The 23,385-nt window shown below is 42.8% G+C and overlaps 3 protein-coding genes across 3 annotated transcripts; 2 read left to right on the top strand and 1 right to left on the bottom strand.

The window, feature by feature from the left end:
- Positions 1-207: 207 nt before the first annotated feature.
- LOC126732509 (laccase-11-like) lies at positions 208-3,085 on the top strand. Its single transcript, XM_050435408.1, has 6 exons — positions 208-381; positions 487-638; positions 746-990; positions 1,260-1,388; positions 1,479-2,402; positions 2,742-3,085. The coding sequence occupies exons 1-6, from the start codon at positions 283-285 to the stop codon at positions 2,870-2,872; spliced, it is 1,680 nt and encodes a 559-aa protein (XP_050291365.1). The 5' UTR covers positions 208-282; the 3' UTR covers positions 2,873-3,085.
- Positions 3,086-3,357: 272 nt separating this feature from the next.
- Positions 3,358-5,296, bottom strand: LOC126732510 (uncharacterized). The gene is made up of 4 exons (XM_050435410.1): positions 4,911-5,296; positions 4,595-4,811; positions 3,994-4,312; positions 3,358-3,906 (listed from the first exon to the last, which is right to left on the bottom strand). Exons 1-4 carry the CDS (start codon positions 5,216-5,218, stop codon positions 3,422-3,424), a joined length of 1,329 nt encoding a protein of 442 aa, XP_050291367.1. The 5' UTR covers positions 5,219-5,296; the 3' UTR covers positions 3,358-3,421.
- A 12,680-nt stretch (positions 5,297-17,976) lies between these two features.
- LOC126732508 (putative glucose-6-phosphate 1-epimerase) lies at positions 17,977-23,374 on the top strand. The gene is made up of 10 exons (XM_050435407.1): positions 17,977-18,177; positions 18,294-18,404; positions 19,312-19,425; positions 19,984-20,035; positions 20,526-20,663; positions 20,917-21,015; positions 21,393-21,490; positions 22,498-22,605; positions 22,712-22,793; positions 23,095-23,374. Exons 1-10 carry the CDS (start codon positions 18,110-18,112, stop codon positions 23,158-23,160), a joined length of 936 nt encoding a protein of 311 aa, XP_050291364.1. The 5' UTR covers positions 17,977-18,109; the 3' UTR covers positions 23,161-23,374.
- The last annotated feature ends 11 nt before the right edge of the window (positions 23,375-23,385 follow it).

The raw sequence follows: 23,385 nt of genomic DNA, 5'->3' as shown, positions 1-23,385 counted from the left end.
GTAAATAAACTAACCTTCATGGTCCTGAAATCTTCTTCTTGGTTTAGAAATCTCAGCCTCTACGTCAGTCAATGGCCTGTGCAGTCTCTATCAGTATCTTGCTTACAAGCTTTGATGTACAACACATTTACAATTCCTACCTAATCATCCACAACCGCTTCTCCTCTAACAAACTGATATCTAACCATTACCTCTATACATACATATATACAGCTCAAATCATTACACCTCAGTGCCTCATCCATACAAACACTACACTAGAAGCTTTTTTTGACTGGGAAAATGGCTAGAGTCTTATCTCTGTTCACTTTTCTTTTCCTTGGATTTCTTGGCTTAATTTCTTTTCCAGCTGAGGCTGCCATAAAGAAGTACCAATTTGATGTGAGTTGGAGCATTCATTTACATGGACAAAGTAGCATGTAGCCAGCTTTTCTATTGATGACAAAGTAACTTTTTTTTTTTTTTTTGGTTATTGCATTTCATCAGATTCAAGTGAAGAATGTGAGCAGGTTGTGCCATGCAAAACCCATAGTAACTGTCAATGGGAGGTTCCCAGGGCCTACTATTTATGTTAGAGAGGGAGACAGAGTTCTTGTCAATGTGACAAACCATGCACAATATAACATGTCAATTCACTGGTAGGATAATTTCCTAATAACAACAGGACAAAACAATATAAAGTTTAGGATTTGTTTTTTTTCCTATTTATCTTTTCTCTAAATGTTTCATTTGGTGATTGTTACAGGCATGGATTAAAACAATATCGAAATGGTTGGGCAGATGGGCCTGCTTACATTACACAGTGCCCAATTCAGACTGGTAGTAGCTACACTTACGACTTCAATGTAACAGGACAAAGGGGAACATTATGGTGGCATGCACATATTCTTTGGCTAAGGGCTACAGTCTATGGTGCAATTGTGATCATGCCAAAACAAGGAACCCCGTTTCCTTTCCCACAGCCAAACAGGGAGGTTGAAATTCTGCTAGGTGAGTTTCAAGTAAAGATACTTCCATATAGAAAACAACAAAAATCTTCATAAAAAATTATGAGATTGTGTTAGAATAATATAATTAAATGATTAAATTTCTCATTTCTGAATAGTTTAAGCTTTTTGAATAATCTATAATTTATCATGGTATCAATGCATATGGTCCTGATTTTGAATCCTGACTTAAAAATCTCACGTGCAGTTTAAACTTTTAAGACAATTAATAATTAATTAGATTATTTTCTATAATTTTTGTTTGTTCCATAGGAGAATGGTGGCATTCTGATGTGGAAGAGGTTGTCAAGGAAGGCACAAACATGGGCTTGCCACCAAATATGTCAGATGCGCACACAATCAATGGAAAGCCAGGGCCGCTCTTTCCATGCGCTGAAAAACGTAAAAATGCGCTGAGCCTTGTCACAAAATAAAGTTGTTACCATAAATATATGGGCCTAATTAATTATCCTTTGGTTTTACTTGATTTAGATACTTTTGTAATGGAGGTTGAATTGGGCAAAACGTACTTGCTGAGGATCATCAACTCTGCCCTCAATGATGAGCTTTTCTTTGCTATTGCTGGTCACAACATGACAGTAGTGGAGGTTGATGCAGTTTACACAAAACCATTCACCACTAGTGCAATACTCATTGCACCTGGCCAGACCACAAATGTCCTGGTCCAAGCTAACCAAATTCCTGGCAGATACTTCATGGCCACTAGGCCTTTCATGGATGCTCCGCTTTCCATAGATAACAGAACCGCCACTGCAATACTTCAATACAAAGGCATTCCAAACACTGTCCTCCCTACCCTTCCTCAGTTGCCTTTATCCAATGACACACAATTTGCTCTAAGCTACAACAAGAAGCTGAGGAGCTTAAACTCACCAAAATATCCTGCCAATGTTCCTCTCAAAGTTGATAGAAACCTCTTTTACACCATTGGTTTTGGCAAGAATTCTTGCCCAACATGCCTCAATGGAACCAAACTTCTTGCTTCCTTGAATAATATCTCTTTCGCGATGCCTCAAACTGCACTTCTCCAAGCTCACTTCTTCAACATTAAAGGAGTATATCGAGCTGATTTTCCTGACAAGCCTCCAACCCCTTTCAACTATACCGGTGCACCACTTAAAGCTAATCTTGGCACTGCCACAGGCACAAGGGTTAGTAAGATTGCATTTAATTCTACAGTTGAGCTGGTACTACAAGACACCAATCTTCTAACAGTTGAGTCACATCCATTCCATCTCCATGGCTATAACTTCTTTGTTGTTGGGACGGGAATTGGGAATTTTGATCCTGCCAAAGATCCAGCTAAGTATAACTTGGTTGATCCTATGGAGAGAAATACAGTTGGAGTTCCCACTGGTGGTTGGACTGCTATTCGGTTCAAAGCTGATAATCCAGGTACTAATAATTTAGAGATATACCATTTTTTTTTCTAACAATTTTCTTCAAAACTGATAAATTAACATACTGTGATTGGTGCTAACAAAAGTGGTGTTAGTGATCGGCCATATGAAAGTGATATAATTCAATTTCAACTTGTAATGTCAATCGTTATGAAAATGATTGTGAATTTTTTTTCCCTACCATTACTTGGTAAAAAGTTCTATCTAAAATGCATATTCTTTCATATTTTCATCCTACTTGATTAACTTAAGGGGGAACATTTTTGTTTTTGTTCAAAAAAGTTGAAACTAAACTTAGAAACCTTGTACTAATGTTCCTTATACGACTGTTTAGGTGTTTGGTTTATGCATTGTCATTTGGAGCTCCACACTGGTTGGGGCTTGAAAACGGCATTTGTGGTAGAAGACGGCCCGGGACAAGATCAATCCGTTCTGCCTCCGCCCAAGGATCTTCCACCATGCTAGCTGCTGTAAAGTTCCACAAAAAATCAGGGGTGCTTTTTATGTAAAATACATTTTATGTGGGAACTACATTCTGCGTTTGTCCTGCAAAAGTCGCAGGTTTCTTTGTTGAGCATAACATGAGGAAAGATAAAAAGAAATGGTTTAAAAATTTGTTTGGAAACTCAAAATGTAATATATTCCAATTAATGTATTATAAATACTTATTTTATTTTATTGTCGTGGATCTTTGCTCTAAAAAATGTCTGCTCTTATCTGAAATTGGTCACCCCCAACTCTTTTTCTGTCATTAAACATTTGAGAAGAGAAGCGTGATATTATTACAAGTCAGTTTCAATATGTAGCTGTAGAAAACCACGCTTGAATGAGTAATTTAATGTGATTGAATTAGTTCGCGGTAGAAGCCAGTAAATCATCTCAAGTTGGTGTCTCCTCTTCAAAAGCAGAACTAGCGTCACGAATCATGATGATGACGTGGTTTGCCAAAGTTGAAAACCAAATCGCAGATATAGAAAGAGCAAAACAGCAGAAATAATTCAAATACAAGACTCATCATTCTGCAATCAAAACTAGATTATGATCAAAGCCTGAAACAACTTGTAAAACCTCACAGCCTTCTAAAGAGTCCAGTAAAATTGGCTCAGCTTCATCACAGGAGCTTCCTAATCCAAGCCTGCCATTCTTACCACAGCCCCAAACCCACACTTCTCCCTTAGATGTGAGAACAATGGAATGTACACGCCCTCCTGACACTGAGACAGGAATTTCCTCATCCAATCCTTCAACCACCAATGGCACATTTGATGGCCCTGTCCTTCCAAGCTGAGAACTCTGATTCCATCCCCACGAAACTATACTTGTGCCATCTCCTACAGTTTCTGATGATGCAACCCGGCAAATTGCCAAAGAATGTCCAAGCCCTGACGCTATAGACAAAGGAACAGAGCTTATGTCAACTGGCAACATTCCCAAATCTTGCTTTACTCTGCCCAACTGACCATAAACATTGCTCCCACAGCTCAACAGGGTGCCATTACCTGAAATTAGTGAATTAGAACATATATGCATGCATATAGATACATCCCCAACAAGCACATAAATGCAATACAACTAGTATTACTTACGGCAAAGAACTAAGGAATGATCAAGCCCGCACGAAATGTCAACAACTTCAACACCATGTAGTTCTTCCACTAAACAAGGGTCCCAGACTATTGGCATGTCTTTCTCCTTCTCAATTCCTTCTAAAACCAACTTCTCAGCAACTTCAAATGCTGAGCTTGAGAGTTGTCCATTGTTTTCAGATATACCAGCATTCGACTCCAAAGGAGACTTCTCGACAGATTCCCCAACCTTTCCCAACCTAGCATCAGCTGAATAACCCCAGCCAAACAATTTCCCATCCTCAGTCAGTGCAAGCGCATGCCCCCAACCAAATGACACCTACCAAAGCAAGAACCACTCAAAGACTTCAATAAAAAAATTCAAAAATTCACTTATGCCAATTTCGATTTGTGGGTCATTTGCAACATTAGAATGCTGATTAAGGTGACAAATTGTGATTGTAGTAACATTACTTTAATAAATAGACCCTTTAGTCCCTTACTAACACTACTTCCACTTTTATCATGCATCAATCACAATAGACTGATAGAGTATGTTTGAAAGAAAAAAAAAAGTTGCACATTTAATTTGTAGGCAAGTATAAACAAGAAAAGAGGCCACCTTGGAAATCTTTTCTCCTGAAAGTGCTTCAACTCTGGAAGGCACAACAGCCTCGATGATACCCTTTCCAAGACCAAGCTGTCCACGCTTAGACTTTCCCCACACCCACAAAGACCCATCATCTCCAATGGCAGCAGAAACGACCCCAGATGCAAATGCAGCACAAACATTCACTCTATCCAACCCTTCTACTCTCTTTGGTTCATTCCATGAATCCCTGCTAATAATAACTCAAATCAACTCCAACTTTCATCAAAGTCACATATTTGTGAACACGGAGAGAGAGAGAGAGAGAGAGAGAAGGATTGATAACAACCTGGGATCAAGAGAGCCACGGCCGAGCTGGGCTTCGTTGTTTCGGCCCCAAGCCCAAAGTTGGGCTTGGGAAGTGAGAGCCAAGGAGTGGTAGTGTCCCGCAGCAACACTTGTTACATCGGAGGGGAGGCCAGGGACCCGTGTGGGCTCGTAGGCGTCGCCACCGTGACCCGTCGTTGAGGTGGGTAGTCCCACCGCACCTTGGCTCCCATCTCCAAAACTCATCACTACAGCACTGCTCATCCATCTCCTGAGACCTTGGAGTTTCAGCTCAACCCTTGTAATCGATTGTCCGACCAATTTTAACATTTACAGATTTTTACTTTCTTTCTTCTGTTACCCAATTTCAATGGAGGAGTAATTTCGAAGGCTCAATTCAGCCTTGCTTCGCTTCTTTATGGGCTGAGTTTACCGTCGATAAATACGGGCTTGGGCCTTGTATTGCCAGATAAATAAATAAAATCCTTAATGGCCCACACTTTTTAAAATGAAAAAGATATTAGAACAAAATTATTATTATTATTATTTTTGGTGTCTCTAACTTTTGTGTCATTGTTATTTTGGTCTATTGAGTATAACATTTTGCATTTAACAAAATCAGCTTTAAAATCACTCTCAGTGTGAGGCTTTTGTCAAAATTTGTTAACTTAAAAATCATTAAGTCAATAATAATAATAATAATTATTATTATTATTATTATATATCTCCTCTCACATTGTGTGGATTCTATAGTTATACATGACACTTACTATGAGAATGATGATATATATACTTGATGTATGAGATTTTTCTTTGTAGCACAAACATTGGTTATTTGAAACAACTAGCTCTTTTTTTTTTTACCACTGGGTCTTGTAGTCTAAGTGGTACCCGATTTACCTTGAAACTGTTAGCTCGGGAGTTCGAGCCCCCGCACCTACATAAACAATTACCTAGCAAAAAAAAAAGGAAAAAAGAAAAAAAAAAAAAAAAGAAACAACTAGCTCTTTTTGTATACTTATAAGTTATAACATGAATGATTGCATACAGTTACTAATGTAGATTGTGCAACATCAAGTGTAACATACATGTAAAGAAATCAATTATTTTGCATGCATATTTTTCAAAAATTTAGGTTTAAGTCTCTTTTTCTAAGGGATATTTGATAATTTAATAATAGGAAATGTTTTTCAAAAATTTAGGTTTAAGTCTCTTTTTCTAAGGGATATTTGATAATTTAATAATAGGAAATGTTTTTCAAAAATTTAGGTTTAAGTCTCTTTTTCTAAGGGATATTTGATAATTTAATAATAGGAAATGTGAGATTTAAATTCTGAACGTCTCTATTAAAAGTATTTAAAGATATTAGTTCAATTATAAAGCTCTTTTGCCTCTTGGCAAAAGAAAATAATAAGAGTAATATTATAGACATAAACTAATTTACAATATTTTTATAAACTGCTGACGTGACTTTAGTAATTTTTTAATAATTGTAAACATAAATGTGATGTTAGTGGTGGACTTATATTAGAATTAATAAGAATTTGTCATATCAATAGTTTGTAAAAATATTATAAAATAGTTTATAATTGTAGCTGTAGGGGCGGTTTTTGGGGCTCAGGCCCAATAGGCGAGCGATTCTGGCCCAAAAGTCCCTTAACAATGAATTTGTAGAGAGTAGGTTACAGAACTAAGTCTTGACAGAGTGAACGTAGTTATGAACAAGCCATGCAACCATTTGGATGTAGGGATATTCCTCTCAGCTTCTTGGGACAACAGTCCGTGGGGCTGTATCCTATGCTTTGTTTCTCTAATTCCTTTTCTCTTTTTCTCTGCTTTTTCTCCCTCTTTTCCGCCCTCCTCTGACCATGGGGATTTTCTTCTCTTATATAGCATCCTTCCTATGATAATGACCTTACACTTGTTAATCATCTGGGCCTCTACTTGAGTGCCTGTCCCATAGGACATCCTCCTTCTTTTCTGTGAGTTGCATTGGCCAAGATAATCCTGTTCTCCTGTCCTTTCCACATTAATGCGGCTGGAAAAGTTGCTCTTTGGCATTTAATGCGGCAGTTGTGGTTGCCCCCCCCCCCCCCCCGAACGTCATGCACTCTTCCTTGGTATTGGATGGCCTTTCGTCATGTAAAGGGAGTGAATCGGACTCCCATTTGGTGCGTCCGAGGAGGTACTCCTCCTCGGACGCCCCTAAGCAAGCCCGGCCCAACATGATTGGGCTGGGGGGTCCTCCGCCCGTATCTTCGCTTCTTGTAGTGGTTGAGCCTAGTGCAGGTACTATAGCCCAACGTTGACTGGCGAACTTTACCCCCACAATAGCCCCTCAAAATTCCAACCTTTCTTCTGGGTCCGAGGAGGAAAGGCGGGATTTTGATACTCACTGGACAGTTCGTGGTGAATTCCCGCTTTACACGTGTAAGGGGGGGGGGGTATGCCCTCACGTGCCTCATTAATGCTGAGGGCGTTTAATGACCCGGGGGAAAGTAATTGCAGCTTTTGAGGTTTTACACTCATCCAATCCAACGGTTGGAGACCGAATCTACGGTGGACAGCGTTTCACTCGCTCTAGACGTAAGTGCGTCGGTTCAACTTCTTCCGAGTATAACAGGTTTTTAAGGCATTCGTCCCTCGCTTTTGACGAGCACTCCAGTATTCAGAACGTCTCAGAGCTTTCTCCTTCAGTCCGTTCTCACTTCCGCTGCCATTCTCTTGAAGACTCCTTTGAGCTTCTTACCCGTAAGTGCGCGCTTCTTCTTCGTTATTCTCCATTATTCAAACTGCCTTCAAGTTGTTTTAGGATTAGAGGGGATGGGTAGGCTTGAGAAAATGGTAGATTCTCCGGCCGGTATGGCGGGCTTCAGGGCGAAGTATCGTATTCCACCGGAGGTAGGTTTAGAGTATTGCCATCAGGAGGATATTTTGCTCAAGAGGAAAACAGGGGAAGTCGCAATTCCAATGATAGCCTTCGTGGAAGGAGGAATGACGATTCCAATGGGGAGAATAACTAGGGATTACCTACGTGGTCATAGATTGGCCCCCCATCAATGTACCGCGAACCTGTTCCGGATCCTGGGGTGTGTCGACGCCCTGAACGATCAGATGAACCTTGGCCTTTCATGGCACGACGTGGTTCATCTTTATGAATGCCATAAGCTCGGCGACTCATACTATCTAAAGTCCAGGACTGACGAAGTGAGGTTGATATCCTACCTTCCGAAGTCCAGCAAAGGCCTGAAGGACGACCATTTGATCGTCTCTGGACCATGGCATGACGGCCCTCACTGTCCGACTAGGGCGGGAACGCCAGGTGGGGTGTCATAGAACTAGATTCCGTGGGGAGGACCTTAGTTTTGAGCTCCTCTCCCCCCCTTTTTTTATTTTATTTTAAACTTGTTGGTTTGGTTGCATGTCTCCTCGGACTAACATAACCCTTTTAACGGCCTTTGCAGACAAAGAACGAACATCCCCTCGACTGAGCTTGGTCAACATCCAGGCTCTAAATTACCTCCTGAGGTCCGAGATTTTCGTTAGCGAGGACAGACAACTACGGTCGGCTCCTTTGATTTTGGACTACGTTCCACTCACTCGATCCCTGGTGGAAGCCGGACAAGCTATAAGGGCTGGTAGTCCGAGATTGGCACGCATTGACGTATCCGTACCAGGGTTTCTCGCTGCAACAGACTTGCCTCCTATTCAGTTACCTTCCCAACGCGCCTTTCCCCCAATAGTTATCCCGGAGGAGGAGGCTGGTTCTTCGCATTCATCCTTAGAGGATCAGATAGACCAGTTTCAATTTACCGAGGAAGGGGAGGCGTCGGTCAAAGTAGTAGAGCTCTCCGACTCTGACGCTGATTTAGATCGCGCCTCAGCGGCTCCTGGTACTGGTTTAGTCATCGCACAACCTGATATCAGCGAAGACACAGAAGAAGAAGAAGGAATGGATCTCCAGCCAAGGACTGGCCTCAGGGGCCTTCTATCTAACAGGTCCAAGGGGCAGACCTCCAGGGACGTCTCGAAGGGACAGACTGCCCCTAAAGCTCCCATTCCTCCTCTCCCTCCCTCGTCGGATGCGGCGCTGCAGCCTATGCCAAACTTAAGGCGAAAAAGGCCTGTAGAAGAGACGGAGGAGGGAGAGGTTGCTCGTGAAAAGGCCGGGCCTAAAAAGAAGGGCAAGGAGACGAAAGAGCCCCGAGAGAAAAGGACCAGGTCCACTGAGAGCCGAGATGAGGCGGCCATTCCTAGGGGACAACGGACATGGTCTCCTCGGATCGAGTTAGAGGGTGCCCCAATCCCCTGGGATGCGACCCTATGGGAATCCCAACGAGAGCAGGCCTCATTCTTGGCCGAGGCCCTGCAGCAGCCTCTTCTCTTGCCCCGTGACATGGAGGGTCTCAGGAAGACTCGTCAGCCAGAACTTTTCATGTTGCTGAAGAGGGACATGGCCATGGTAAGTGCAATCTTCCGTCTTGTCTCTATACTGTGTACCTTCTTATCGTCATGTTTTAATAGTGTTTTCATTTCCGTCCGAGCGCAGGTCACTCAACAAATTTATGTTGCTGAGGAGTGGGCCAAGAAGGCTCGTGAGGATATGCATAGGGAGGCTCAGTCCCGTTCTGCAGCTGAGAGGGCCGCTGGCGATCTCAAAAGAGATTTTGATCGTCAGAGTAATGAACTAAAGGAGGTGAAGAAGGCCAATGCGAGTGCAGAAGCTGGCCTTAAAAATGCTGAAAAGCAAGCTGACGAGCTGCGCAAGCAGCTCCGTCACTCAGAGGAAAAGCTGACAGCGGAGCAACAGGCGGTTTTAGAGCTTAAGGCTGAGCTTGCAAGGACCAAGGAGGAAGCTCGCTTGTCCAGGGAAGCTGCCGAGAAGGCCGTGGCGGCTTCATATGAACGTGGAGTCCACGATACTGAGGAGAGACTGGCCGAGGAAGTTGCCACCGTCTGCAAGGAATACGTCACCACGTCCTGGGGTGTAGCCCTGGATCGGGCAACCGTCCCAGCAGATTCTGATCTCAGGAAAGCTGAGAACATCTTTTTCCCTGAGGAAATACGCGAGATTCCTGTCGAGGTCGCCTCCACTGAGCCTCCTCCAACAGACTCCTCTATTCCCGAGGCTGGGGGCACGGAGCAAGCCACGCAGGGCCAGTCACCCGAGAACAGTCTTCGCATCAGCGAGATCCTTGCACAGGCCCAGGAGATTGCCCCGGAGAACCCAGCAGCGGATGATCAGCCTGCTCCGACTCAGGGCTCTTAGGGACGTAGTATAGGAATTCATTTATTTTGCTTTTTGTGCTTCGTTTTGTTTAATCGTTGCTAATGTTTGTGAACCGAGCTACTTTGAAGATTAAATGACAAAAGTTATTTCATTTCAGATATCGTTGTTTTATTCTATTTTGTTTTCATCATGAATGGATATTGGTTTTGCCATTTTACTGCTGAAAGTTAAGTATAAATGAATGAGTACGTTAGAATAGCGATAATTCATAATTAGGCAAAAACGGCTACGAAGCTGATTTCTCCTGAGTCCGTGGCTGAGAATCCGTGCAGGACTTGGGCTCCATTTAACACCTAGTGAGAATCACATAACGGTTAATTTCCCCCAAGTCTGTGGTCCAGGGAGCCATGTAGGACTTGGGTTCTGTTTAACATTTATTGAGAATTGTGGCGTGGTTAATTTCCCCCAAGTCTGTGGTCCGATGAGCCATGTAGGACTTGGGTTCTGTTTAACTCTTTTTGAGAATCATTGCGTGATTAATTTCCCCCAAGTCTGTGGTCCGAGGAGCCATGCAGGACTTGGGTTATGTTTAACTCTTTTTGAGAATCGTTGCGTGGTTAATTTCCCCCAAGTCTGTGGTCCGAGGAGCCATGCAGGACTTGGGTTCTGTTTAACTCTTTTTGAGAATCGTTGCGTGGTTAATTTCCCCCAAGTCTGTGGTCCGAGGAGCCATGCAGGATTTGGGTTCTGTTTAACACTTATTGAGAATTGTTGCGTGGTTAATTTCAAATAAGTCTGTGGTCCGAGGAGCCATGCAGGACTTGGGTTCTGTTTAACACTGATTGAGAATCGTTGCGTGGTTAATTTCCCCCAAGTCTGTGGTCCGAGGAGCCATGCAGGACTTGGGTTCTATTTAACTCTTTTTGAGAATCGTCGGGTGGTTAATTTCCCCCAAGTCTGTGGTCCCGGGAGCCATGCAGGACTTGGGTTCTGTTTAACACTTTTTGAGAATCGTTGCGTGGTTAATTTCCCCCAAGTTTGTGGTCCGAGGAGCCATGCAGGACTTGGGTTCTGTTTAACTCTTTTTGAGAATCGTTGCGTGGTTAATTTCCCCCAAGTCTGTGGTCCGAGGAGCCATGCAGGACTTGGGTTCTGTTTAACACTGATTGAGAATCGTTGCGTGGTTAATTTCCCCCAAGTCTGTGGTCCGAGGAGCCATGCAGAACTTGGGTTCCGTTTAACTCTTTTTGAGAATCGTTGCGTGGTTAATTTCCCCCAAATCTGTGGTCCGAGGAGCCATGCAGGACTTGGGTTCTGTTTAACACTGATTGAGAATCGTGGCGCAGTAACATGGCATCAAATATAGTATCTTTCATTAATAAAAGTATCTTTTCAGGTTATTTACATTCCACGGACGTGGCACTACACGCTCGTCCAAGTCTTCCAAAAAGTATGCTCCAATACCGGCCACGTATGTGATACGGTATGGGCCCTCTCAGTTTGGTCCAAGCTTTCCCCATGCAGGGTTCCTCGCGGTGCCCAGGACTTTCCTCAGTACTAGATCCCCGGGTGCCAAGGGCCTCGACTTCACCTTGGCGTCATAGCCCTGTTTAAGCTTTTGCTGATAATAAGCTAGGTGCACCATCGCGCTTTCCCTTCTCTTTTCGAGAAGGTCCAGGCTTTTTTCCAGAAGTCCATTGTTAGCAATGGGGTTGAATGCAGTAGTCCTCTGGGAGGGAAAGTTTATCTCTAATGGGATGACGGCCTCGGCCCCGTAGGTCAACGAAAAGGGGGTTTCTCCCGTGGACCTGCGAGGTGTGGTGCGGTACGTCCACAAGACATGGGCTAGCTCTTCAACCCACCTCCCTTTCGCGTCGTCCAACCTCTTCTTCAATCCATTTACTATGGTTTTGTTGATGGCTTCCGCCTGTCTGTTACTCTGCGGGTAGGCTGGTGTGGAGTATCGGTTGACAATCCCCAGTTCATTGCAATATTCCCTAAAGGCCTTGCTGTCAAATTGGAGGCCATTGTCCGAGATCAGGGTGTGTGGGGTCCCGAACCTGGTGACAATATTTTTCCAGATAAATTTCTTGACATCAACATCCCTAATGTTTGCCAGCGCCTCAGCTTCGACCCATTTCGTGAAGTAATCGGTGCCGACGAGAAGAAACTTCTTGTTCCCGGCAGCTTTGGGGAACGGCCCTAGTATGTCTAGGCCCCATTGTGCGAATGGCCAAGGGCTGGACAACGGGTTAAGTACTCCGCCCGGCTGATGTATATTCGGAGCAAACCTTTGGCATTGGTCACACTTCTTCACATATTCCAGAGCCTCCTTATGCATGCTCGGCCACCAGTAACCCAATGTCATGGCCCTGTGGGAGAGGGACCGGCCCCCCGTATGGCTTCCGCAAATCCCCTCATGCAACTCCTCCAGAATGAGTTCCGTAGCCCCTGGGTGCACACACAGCAAGTATGGCCCTGAGAATGAGCGTCTGTAAAATTTGGAGTCCTCGGACAACCAGAATCAAGGAGCTCTCCTCCTGATTTTGTCAGCCTCAACCTTATCGTCCGGTAAGGAGTCGTGCTTCAAGAACAAGACAAGAGGGTCCATCCAGCTTGGTCCCTCCCCGACGTTGTGTACCCGAATACCGTTGGGCTCCTCTTCCGTTGGGCGGCAGAGGTCCTCAACTAAAATAACACGCGGAAGGGGTTGAGCCGAGGAGGTGGCCAGTGTTGCCAGAGAATCAGCATGGGTATTCCCACTTCTGGGTATATGCGTTAAACGGAAGTCGTCGAAATGGGCTTGCAGGTGTTTAGCTCAGGCAAGGTACCCTCACATTCTTTCATCCTTCGCCTCCAATTCCCCACTTACTTGCCCCACTATGAGTCTCGAATCCGAGAATATGCTCGTGCATTTCCCACCCAACTTCCGGATCATAGACATCCCCTCCAACAGTGCCTCATACTCGGCTTCGTTATTCGTTGCCGGGAATCCCAGTCTCAACGACTTTTCCAAGGTTATACCTTCGGGAGAGATTAGAATGAGTCCCACCCCGGAGCCCCTTTGGTTTGCTGCACCATCGATGTATGCTCTCCACTTATCGTGTTCTTGCAGAGAAATCGTGCCGACCATTCTCCTATCGGCACTCGGTGATCCCGACACTTCCAACCCTTCTAAGGTGGGCTTCGCGAATTCAGCTACCAGATCGGCGAGGACCTGACCCTTTATGGCGGTGCGAGGCATGTATCTAATGTCGAAGGCGCTCAAGATGGTTCCCCATTTAGCTATTCTTCTTGTGTAGTCGGAGCTACGGAGGACTGATTTCAGTGGAAGTTGGGTTAGCACAACTACTGTATGTGCCTGAAAATAGTGGGGGAGCTTCTTTGTAGCTTGCACGACGGCCAATATTGCCTTTTCGAGGGGGAGGTACCGGGTCTCCGCCTCCTGTAGCGATTTGCTTACGTAATACACGGGCCGCTGCGTGCCGTTGTCCTCTCGGATTAGCACTAGGCTCACCGCATGAGCGGCGACTGCGATGTATGCATACAACACCTCATCGACGTCGGGACTGGACATGATTGGTGGTCGGGCGAGGTATTCCTTGAGTTGTTGGAAGGCTAAATCACACTCTTCAGTCCACTCGAAACCCTTCCACTTGTGCAATAGGAGGAAAAAAGGTCTGCATCTGTCCGCTGAGCGGGAGATGAAACGGTTTAAAGCTGCTATCATGTCGGTAAGCTTCTGGACCTCTTTGGGATTCCGAGGAGGCTGCATGCTATGAATGGCTCTTATTTGGTCAGGGTTAACCTCGATTCCCCGGTGGGTTACCATATAGCCCAGGAATTTCCCCGATCCCACCCCAAATGAGCATTTGGATGCGTTCAGTCGCAGCTTGTACCTTCTCAGGATTTGAAACACTTTGCCGAGGTCTCTGATGTGGTCGGCCACCAATTTACTCTTTACTACCATATCGTCTATATACACCTCGATAGTTTTTCCCATCTGTTGCTCAAACATCCTAGTCATCATCCTTTGATAGGTCGACCCGGCATTCTTCAGGCCAAAGGGCATCACCTTGTAATGATAGTTGCCAACTGGGGTGACGAAAGCAGTTTTTTCCTGGTCTTCGGTGGCCAAGGATATCTAATGGTAGCCCTGGAAAGCGTCCAAAAAACTCATTCGGGGATGCCCGACAGTTGCATCTACCAGTCGGTCTATCCGCGGCATCGGGAAAGGATCCTTCGGGCAGGCCTTGTTTAAGTCCGTGAAGTCCACGCAGACCCGCCATTTCCCGCTCTTCTTCTTCACCACGACTGTGTTCGCCAACCATTCGGGGTAGAATACTTCCTTGATAGCCCCAGCTCTCTTCAATTTTGCGACTTCCTCTCTCACAGCGTCCGCATGCTCCTTTGACGGGCGCCGGGGAGGCTGCTTCTTCGGTGTAATAGCCGGATTAACGTTAAGGTGATGGCATATGAGATCTGAGTCAACCCCGGGGGCTTCGTAAGGATCCCAGGCAAATACGTCCTCATTTCGTCGAAGAAAATTAATTAGCGCCGACTTCTCCTGTGTTGGTAATTCCGAGCCAATTTGGAAAAACTTCTCAGGGTCTGATCCGACGCGAATTTTCTCCAGCTCCTCACAACTCACCTCCATGGCCGGTCCTCCATTACCCGTAGTTGGGACCGGGGTCCTTGATTGCTATAAGCTATTCCCGGCTGAAGTGGAAAGTCCGCTGCTTGATCGTCGAGAAATTGCCGACACCATGCATTGTCTGGCCATTCCTTGGTCCCCTACTATCTCTTTGATTCGACCTTCTGACGGATATTTCACTTTCTGGTGCAGGGTTGACGACACAGCCCCTAGTGCATGAAGCCATGGCCGTGCCACAATAGCTGTGTAGGGGGAATATGCATCTACCACGATGAAGTCCACCTCCACTACTTCTGAGTCTGTTTGCACAGGCAGCCTAATCATGCCTTTCGGGATGACGACCTTTCCTTCAAAGCTAAGCAGGGGTGAATCGTACGGCGACAGGTCTTCCTGCTTAAAGTTCAGCCCCTTATACAAGTCTGGGTACATTACCTCCACGACGCTACCCTGGTCGACTAACACCCTCTTCACGTCATAACCTCCTATTCTGAGCGTCACGATTAGGGCATCTTCATGGGGTTGAATAGTTCCTTCCTTGTCCTCCTCCGTGAACCCGATTAATGGCGGGGCCCTCGCTCTGGCTCTCGTGGATCCTCTTTCGTCTGGCTCTGTCAGGAACCTACCCACTGACATCACTCTGAACGGGCCGGAACCGGTTCTCCCAGGTGCGGCAAGAATGACATTTATCGTGCCTATGGGTGGCCGCAATGCGCTTTGTCTGGTTTTGACATTCGACTGCTCAGGGTGGTGCAACAGATGCCTTAGCTTTCCTTCTCGGACAAGCCGATCCAAATAGTTTTTTAGGTTCCTGCATTCGTCAGTGGCGTGACCGGGCTCTTGATGATACGCACAATATAGATTCTGATTGCGTTTTGAGGGGTCGCCTGCCATCCTGTTCGGCCACTGAAAGAAACGTTCGCGCTTTACTTTCTCTAGGATCTCGTGCAATGGTTCTCGGAACACAGCGTGGACTACCTGAGCCCCAGTAGATCCAGATTGTTCCATATAATCTCTTCTCGGCTTGTTACTGCTGCTGAAGCGGTTCGACCTGAAGTCCCTCCTCTCCTGAGGGACAACCTTCGCCTTTCCCTTCCCAATCTGCTGGTCCTCCTCGACCCTTTTGTACTTGTTTATCCTGTCCATGAGTTGTCGCACGCTGGTGACTGGCTTCCCAGTGAGAGACTTTCTCAAGCCATGCTCTGTCGGCAGGCCCATTTTGAATGTACTGATGGCAACGTCATCGTAGTTTCCTTCTATCTCGTTGTACGTTTCCCAATATCTGTCCGAGTAGGCCTTCAGCGTTTCTCCTTCTCGCATGGATAAGGATAAGAGGGAATCGAGGGGCTGAGGGACTCTAGTGCTGGTGATGAAACGGGAACCAAAAGCCTGCGTCAGCTGTTTAAAGGAATCTATGGAATTCGGTGGGAGGGCATCAAACCATCTCATTGCCAGGGGTCCCAAGCTGGATGGAAACACCCTACACATTAACGCCTCATCCCTGGAGTGGACGGCCATCCTCTAGTTGAATTGGCTCACGTGCTCCACTGGGTCAGTTCGACCATTGTATAGGGCAAACGTTGGCTGATTGAACCGCCGAGGAAGTATCGCCCTCTCTATTCTACGTGTGAATGGCGACTGGGAGATTCGATCCAGGGCCTTGCTCATGGCGTCATTGGCCAGGCCTTGGTAAGACGGGCTTTTGCGACCGCGTTTGTAAGGCCGTTCTTCCTCATAGGAGAACGTTTCTCTCGGAGGGGTTCTCGACCTTCGTCTGTATTCACCGTCCTCATCACTGCTAGTGTCCGAAACGGGTGAGGGACGTTTTCGCTAGGCTCGACGCAGCTTCTTCTTCAAATCGTCAATCTCTTGCTGTAGAGCCTTCCGCTTGTTGTGCTGGTGGGACGCGTGATCCTTCCCTTTCGAGCGGCTTCTACTCGTGTGAGAGGTGTTCACACTGCCCTCTCGTTGATTATCTTGGTCCCTCGCTCGTTCGAGGTTTACAAAGTTGTCCTGTCGTTGAGATTCTGCACGTCCGGTTTGGCGCGGACCTGATCCTTCCATCCCTTACTGTTTCACTTGTCGAGACACAAGTTCTCCCCACAGACGGTGCCAATTGTAGGGGCGGTTTTTGGGGCTCAGGCCCAACAGGCGAGCGATTCTGGCCCAAAAGTCCCTTAACAATGAATTTGTAGAGAGTAGGTTACAGAACTAAGTCTTGACAGAGTGAACGTAGTTATGAACAAGCCATGCAACCATTTGGACGTAGGGATATTCCTTTCAGCTTCTTGGGACAACAGTCCGTGGGGCTGTATCCTATGCTTTGTTTCTCTAATTCCTTTTCTCTTTTTCTCTGCTTTTTCTCCCTCTTTTCCGCCCTCCTCTGACCATGGGGATTTTCTTCTCTTATATAGCATCCTTCCTACGATAATGACTCTACACTTGTTAATCATCTGGGCCTCTACTTGAGTGCCTGTCCCATAGGACATCCTCCTTCTTTTCTGTGAGTTGCACTGGCCAAGATAATCCTGTTCTCCTGTCCTTTCCACATTAATGCGGCTGGAAAAGTTGCTCCTTGGCATTTAATGCGGCAGTTGTGGTTGCCCCCCCCCCCCCCCGAACGTCATGCACTCTTCCTTGGTATTGGATGGCCTTTCGTCACGTAAAGGGAGTGAATCGGACTCCCATTTGGTGCGTCCGTCCTCCTCGGACGCCCCTAAGCAAGCCCGGCCCAACATGATTGGGCTGAGGGGTCCTCCGCCCGTGTCTTCGCTTCTTGTAGTGGTTGGGCCTAGTGTAGGTACTATGGCCCAACGTTGACTGGCGAACTTTACCCCCACAGTAGCATTATTCAAATAATAATAACAATAATATCTAGTTATCTATACACTTCCATATTTTGTTATTTATATTTAGAAGAAGGGTCAAACTAAACAACTATTCAAAATTTAAGATGTTGATTATAAATTTTTTAATACCTAAATTGATAACAACCCTCTTTCTTTAAAAAAAATTAATAAATAAAATGATAACAACCCAAAAGGGTTTTTTTTCTTTTTTTTTTTTAAATGAAAAAATAAATCGGGAAATAAGAACAACAACCAACAATGGCTGGAAATGTGTTTTATAATATGAAAAAGAAAAAGAATATCCGAATTTTGAGAAGCATAACAAGAGTATACAATCACAACGGCCCAAACGATCATAACCATTTTAGTGATAGGAAGGACAGTTGAAGAGGCACACTCTGACTGTCTGTCAGAGTTAGTGGTTTTATTGTTTGTATCAAATATAAATTAGTTTTGTGTGGCACATCCACTGACACCTGGTATTATACAAGATGGCAATGGTTTCAATGGCATTCTCGCTCCCTTCCTTAACTCCTCCTAAATTTCGCCGAGTCAACAGGTTAGATAGTAATAGTTCCTCTCTCTTTATTTCCTGTTCAATTCGCATGCATCCTTTTGAGGAATCCCATATATTATATATATTGAAAATAAATTGTAATTGGAAATTTGGAACAGGTATTCGAGAGGTATGGCATATGCAAGTGTGAGTAAAGAAGCGTTAGGAGTGCGAGTGACAGAAGGGGAAGGCAACTTGCCTAAGGTTGTGCTCACTTCTGCTGGGGGTAGGTGCGTATTCTTCTACTATCCTTTATCTACTTTCATCTATTAACTACTAGGAAGTGATACTGTCTCTTTTTTTAAATTTTGATGTTTTAGAAGAATGTGCTACACTATAAGATAATCTAGTTATTGGGTTCTAAGTTCTAACTCAAATGTCAAGTCTTTTCATTTGTGAAAGTAAGGTGGGAGGTATTGGGTTCAAGACCTATCCAGTGCATGAAAAAAACAAAAAAAAAATCTCACCGTGTGGTTGACATTCACACACACTTTAGTCTGTTGTTGCTCATTCTATTGGTTTTTCTTTAATCAATTAAACAGAGTATAAATTGTTTTGTTAATTACAAGTGCAATAGGTAGCTGTGGAGGTAACCCAGGAACCTTGTAGTTGATCGGAGTTTCATAAGATCGTTTAATTAGCAGGATTTATTATTTTGTGGAGTAAAAAAGGAAGAAGATGTGGATGTTTTGCTATTTACTAAGGATCTTGGAATTGAAAGTAAGATATGGGTTCTTGGGGTGTGGGTGGGGTGGGGTGGGGGTGCGGGTGTGGAAACTGATGTTTTTCACTCATAGATTGGCGAAGCCAAATTATAATTGGAGACTATAAATTAAGTTGTTCTTCTTAAGGATGTTATGTGTTATGCAATATTATGCTACCTTCATATGGATTAGAGTCAACTTTATTTTAGATCTGCTGACACTTCTGGGTCTCCTGGTTGTTGGTAGTTTCACCATTTACAGAAGTTTTCCCATTGAGTAACTGGCATTGGGAAATTAAGATATGAATTTTTCATATTGCAAAAAAAAAAAATAAATAAATAATGATAAGGATTTTGTAATTAGTGTTACGCTGAGTCTTTTACAATAGCAGATGCATATATGCACTGTGACAGTTGATTGAAATTGCTTGCAGCGAGGCTGATATATACTTATATGGAGGTTGTGTCACATCCTGGAAAGTTGCAAATGGCAAGGACCTCCTTTTTGTTCGGCCAGATGCTGTATTTAATAAGAAAAAACCAATCAGGTATGCCTTCTTGCCCCTCTCATATGTTGCACTCCGGTTACTTTGCCTGCATCTTTCACACTTCTTTGCTCCATTTTATAGTTAGTCAGCATATCAGTTAATGATTCAAGTATTTGTTATATTTGATTTTTTACTACCTTCCAATAACTAAAGTTTCCTTTGTTAGGCTTTGTCTGTTGGGCTTTAGTTGTGACCTCAGGTTAGGAGGCACATGTTGAAGGCAGTCGACTTAATCTAATGAATTTGTGAGGTATACTGAATTGGAAAGAATAACCAAAATAGGAGTTCATAGACAAGCATCATTTTGAGGGCAGGGCATTACAAATTTATTTTATTTTATTTTATTTTTAAAAACCTCCATTTAAATCCTATATCTTTTGGCATATAAGGGGAATTCTTAAGACAGAAGAGGATTTGAGTCCTATGTCATTCAAAGTTTTAAGATATAAGAAATTTCTGTTATTTACTTATTATGAAGCATGTATTGAATCTTATTATTGCCTAAAAACTTAGGATTTTTAGGATTTATAGAAACTGATTATGTCTCTCTTGGGATAGTGGTGGCCTTCCACATTGTTTCCCTCAGTTTGGACCTGGCCCAATACAGCAGGTATGGCCTTCTATTATTGTTCCTGTCCCTATTACCTATCATCCATATTATTTGCCTGTATCCCATATTATATTGGTTCATATCTGAAATAAGAAAGTATGTTGTACGAGTTCATTCAATTTCTAATGAGCTATTGAATACATGATTTTGAGGCAAGAAATGAAGACCTTTGGTTTTACTACTGCCAACACTTCACATGGGCCAGGGCCATCAGTAAATCTTTCCATAAAATTGATTGCTGTATGGATAATTTGCCAAAAGTATATCTTAGCAATGATAGAAGTTATACTCTAGCCAAAAGTGATGGATGATTGAACTCTTCCCTTTCTATTCATTCCTGTGAAAGCACAAAGAGGTGTCTCTTCGCTCTAGCAAAAAAATAAAATAGAAGATTGTCTCTTTGAAACCTTTCTAGTATTTTCCAATCATATTCTTAATTCCAGTCTTCTAATATTTTTTTAACCCGTGGAGATGCTTATGTAATTAACAGCATGGATTTGCAAGGAATTCGGATTGGTCCATTGTTGATTCTGGAAACGTGGAAGGAAATCCTGTTATAACTCTAGAACTAAAGGATGGTCCTTACAGTCGTTCCATGTGGGATTTTAGCTTTCAAGCTTTATACAAGGTCAGTTGGTCACTTCCCTCTTATGAAAATATTGTTCAGCTAGGTGACACCGATAAGTCATATACAAGGTCAGTTGGTTTTGTTGTTAACTGCCGAAACAAAAGATGTAATTTAACGCCTTAATGGAATGTGGCTAACTAATATCTTTGGTTTCATGTCATGGTATTAGTAAGTTTTTTATTGCTTTGGTAATAATTCATTTTGTGTAATGTATTTTTGTGAATATAACTTATAAATGCTTAATTCTTTTCAGGTCATTCTAAATACAAAAAGCCTTTCCACCGAACTATCAATTACAAATACAGACAATAAGCCATTTTCATTTTCTACTGCCTTGCATTCATACTTCCATGTAAGTATCATCTTTCGTGCTCAAGAGATCCATTTATCATTCTGGTGTAACCAAAACAAGATTTCATTTTGACACATGGTTAATATGTGTACTTAATTTACTTTTAATGATGAAGTCATGATTTTAGGAATCATTTATTGAGGAAAATTAAGTAAGGTATCTGAAACTAATTGGAAACTGTTGCTGATAAGTAGTGAAGAGTAAAGGTAAAAATTGCAAGTAAGAAGATAAGAGAGTTTGCTAGATGATTTCACTTTGAGATTATTAAAATGACTAGGAAATGTTGTCTTTAACATACATGGTAATTGTGAAATTAATTGCTACTTAGCAAAATAAAATTCAAATAAATAAGAATAATTTTCACCACTGTTGTGCAGGCTTCTGTAACAGGGGCATCAGTGAAAGGTTTGAAAGGGTGCAAAACTCTGAATAAAGATCCAGATCCAAAGAATCCCCTGGAGGGCAAGGAAGAAAGGTCTGTATCATTTTCATTTAATGAACTGTTTATAGTCCATTAAGAATGGGAATGAAATAAAGGTGCCTTGCTTTTCTTTAGTAATTGGCTGGGTTAAAGAAGGTAGACAGGCAGTTAGGCAGTATGATATTGTACCATGTTACATGTACTCAGATATGCGGGTTGATTCTAAATGTGTTTCTCTTGCAAATCTAAAATTTCTAGAAGAGGTAATCAATTATCAGCGTATCATCTTTTTTTTTTTTAATTTTTTTTTTTTTTTTTTTACCTTAGGAAAAAATGAAGTTTCTGCAGAGGCATCTAGTTGAAAACATCTTTTGCCTAAACGAGTTCCATTGTCATACGTGATACCACAACAATATTCATAACTTATGAAATTTTGTAATTTTGTCCACACTAAAAATTGTCCCAAAAGATTAAACAATTAGGAAATAGTAAATTTAATCATTTAAACATAATTCTAACACTCTCTCTCACGTGTGGGTCCACACTCCCCCTTAATAAATGGGCCCCAACATGTGGAAATTTTAAATTTTTAAATAGGAGGTAAAGTGAAGATAGGATAAGAACTCAAGACCAACTGCTCTAATACTATGATAAATTGTTGATTAGCCCGAAAGTTTAATCTGTTAGGAAATTGTGAATTCAATCATTAAAACATAATTCTAACATATATATGTTTATCTAGTCTAAAATTTGAGCTTCATTTTGGATGTTAGTCAATAAAATCTTGTCTTTTGGTATTTCATGAAAAAAAAAAAAATGTTTCATATATTTTACTATGGTTTTCAAATTATTGTTTAAATAAAACGTACACAAACATGCAGAATGGTGCATACCCTTGCCTATGAAGTGGAATGTTTAGTGAGATTATTACCTATCAAAAAATTATTGTGAATATCATTTGAAACTGCTGAGGGAAGTATGATTGTTCATCCTTACATTATGCTGCAATTTCTTATTGAATCTTTTAAAAGGCTCTTCTTCTGACATTCTTAATGACACAGGGATGTGGTCACTTTTCCTGGATTTGTAGATTGCGTCTACCTGGATGCACCTAATGAATTGCAACTTGATAATGGCTTGGGTGATATAATATCTATCAGGAACACAAAGTGAGTTGAAAACCTTATTTGATGCTTTAACAGTGGTTTCACTGAGATCTGCCATCATTATTTCTTTTTTTTCATATTTTTGGCATTCTGGTTCCTTCCCATGCAGTTGGAAGGATGCTGTTTTGTGGAACCCATATCTGCAGATGGAAGCTTGCTACAAAGATTTTGTTTGTGTTGAAAATGCACAGGTAATAAACAACCATATTCCTTTCTGAAGTTAACTACCTAGACTTGATAAGAGAGAAAAAAAACCTGTATCTTTCTTGTTGGTAATGACTCCTGGGCTTGATGATGAATCAAACTAGCCAGTTCAATCAGCAGACTGGTGATTGGAAGATAGTATCTACAATGACTTTATCAACTTTGTCTTTATCATCCAGCAACAAACTGTTCTGCTGATTGAACAATCTTTAAAGGCTGTTCCTGATGCATGAGGTCTTATTGAATATCTGTCCTGATTTGTTTTTCCTTTTTTCATGGTCCCTTCAGATTGAAAATGTCCAGCTAGAGCCTGAACAATCTTGGACAGCCACACAGCATCTTAGCGTTGGTTGAAGTGTACCTGAGCACTGTTGTTAAATTTTGTAGAACTAATCCAAAAAATAATGTCTTCGAGTTTTGATTTGAGTTTTGCAAATCTTTCCAGCTTTAAAAGAAAACAATTTGGCTTGTCCAAGGATCTTAATAATTTCATATCAAATTATGTATCTATATTGGAATTTCCATTCGATACACTACAAATTCCATGAGCATGATGCAGTTGACAATCTCTCTCTCTCT

This window comes from Quercus robur, chromosome 6, assembly GCF_932294415.1.
Source record: "Quercus robur chromosome 6, dhQueRobu3.1, whole genome shotgun sequence".
NCBI lineage: Eukaryota > Viridiplantae > Streptophyta > Magnoliopsida > Fagales > Fagaceae > Quercus > Quercus robur.
This window is presented reverse-complemented; position numbering and strand designations above follow the sequence as displayed.

What these genes read in the sequence shown, in the direction of transcription:
- LOC126732510 (XM_050435410.1), bottom strand. Translation starts at nt 5,218, where the DNA reads ATGTTAAAATTGGTCGGACAATCGATTACAAGGGTTGAGCTGAAACTC. An exon ending in CGTGGCTCTCTTGATCCCAG is followed by an intron (nt 4,812 to 4,910) that starts GTTGTTATCAAT and finishes TATTATTAGCAG; the next exon opens with GGATTCATGGAATGAACCAA. An exon ending in CAGGAGAAAAGATTTCCAAG is followed by an intron (nt 4,313 to 4,594) that starts GTGGCCTCTTTT and finishes TTGCTTTGGTAG; the next exon opens with GTGTCATTTGGTTGGGGGCA.
- LOC126732509 (XM_050435408.1), top strand. Translation starts at nt 283, where the DNA reads ATGGCTAGAGTCTTATCTCTGTTCACTTTTCTTTTCCTTGGATTTCTT. An exon ending in TAAAGAAGTACCAATTTGAT is followed by an intron (nt 382 to 486) that starts GTGAGTTGGAGC and finishes GCATTTCATCAG; the next exon opens with ATTCAAGTGAAGAATGTGAG. An exon ending in TATAACATGTCAATTCACTG is followed by an intron (nt 639 to 745) that starts GTAGGATAATTT and finishes TGATTGTTACAG; the next exon opens with GCATGGATTAAAACAATATC.
- LOC126732508 (XM_050435407.1), top strand. Translation starts at nt 18,110, where the DNA reads ATGGCAATGGTTTCAATGGCATTCTCGCTCCCTTCCTTAACTCCTCCT. An exon ending in ATATCTATCAGGAACACAAA is followed by an intron (nt 22,606 to 22,711) that starts GTGAGTTGAAAA and finishes CTTCCCATGCAG; the next exon opens with TTGGAAGGATGCTGTTTTGT. An exon ending in TTTGTGTTGAAAATGCACAG is followed by an intron (nt 22,794 to 23,094) that starts GTAATAAACAAC and finishes TGGTCCCTTCAG; the next exon opens with ATTGAAAATGTCCAGCTAGA.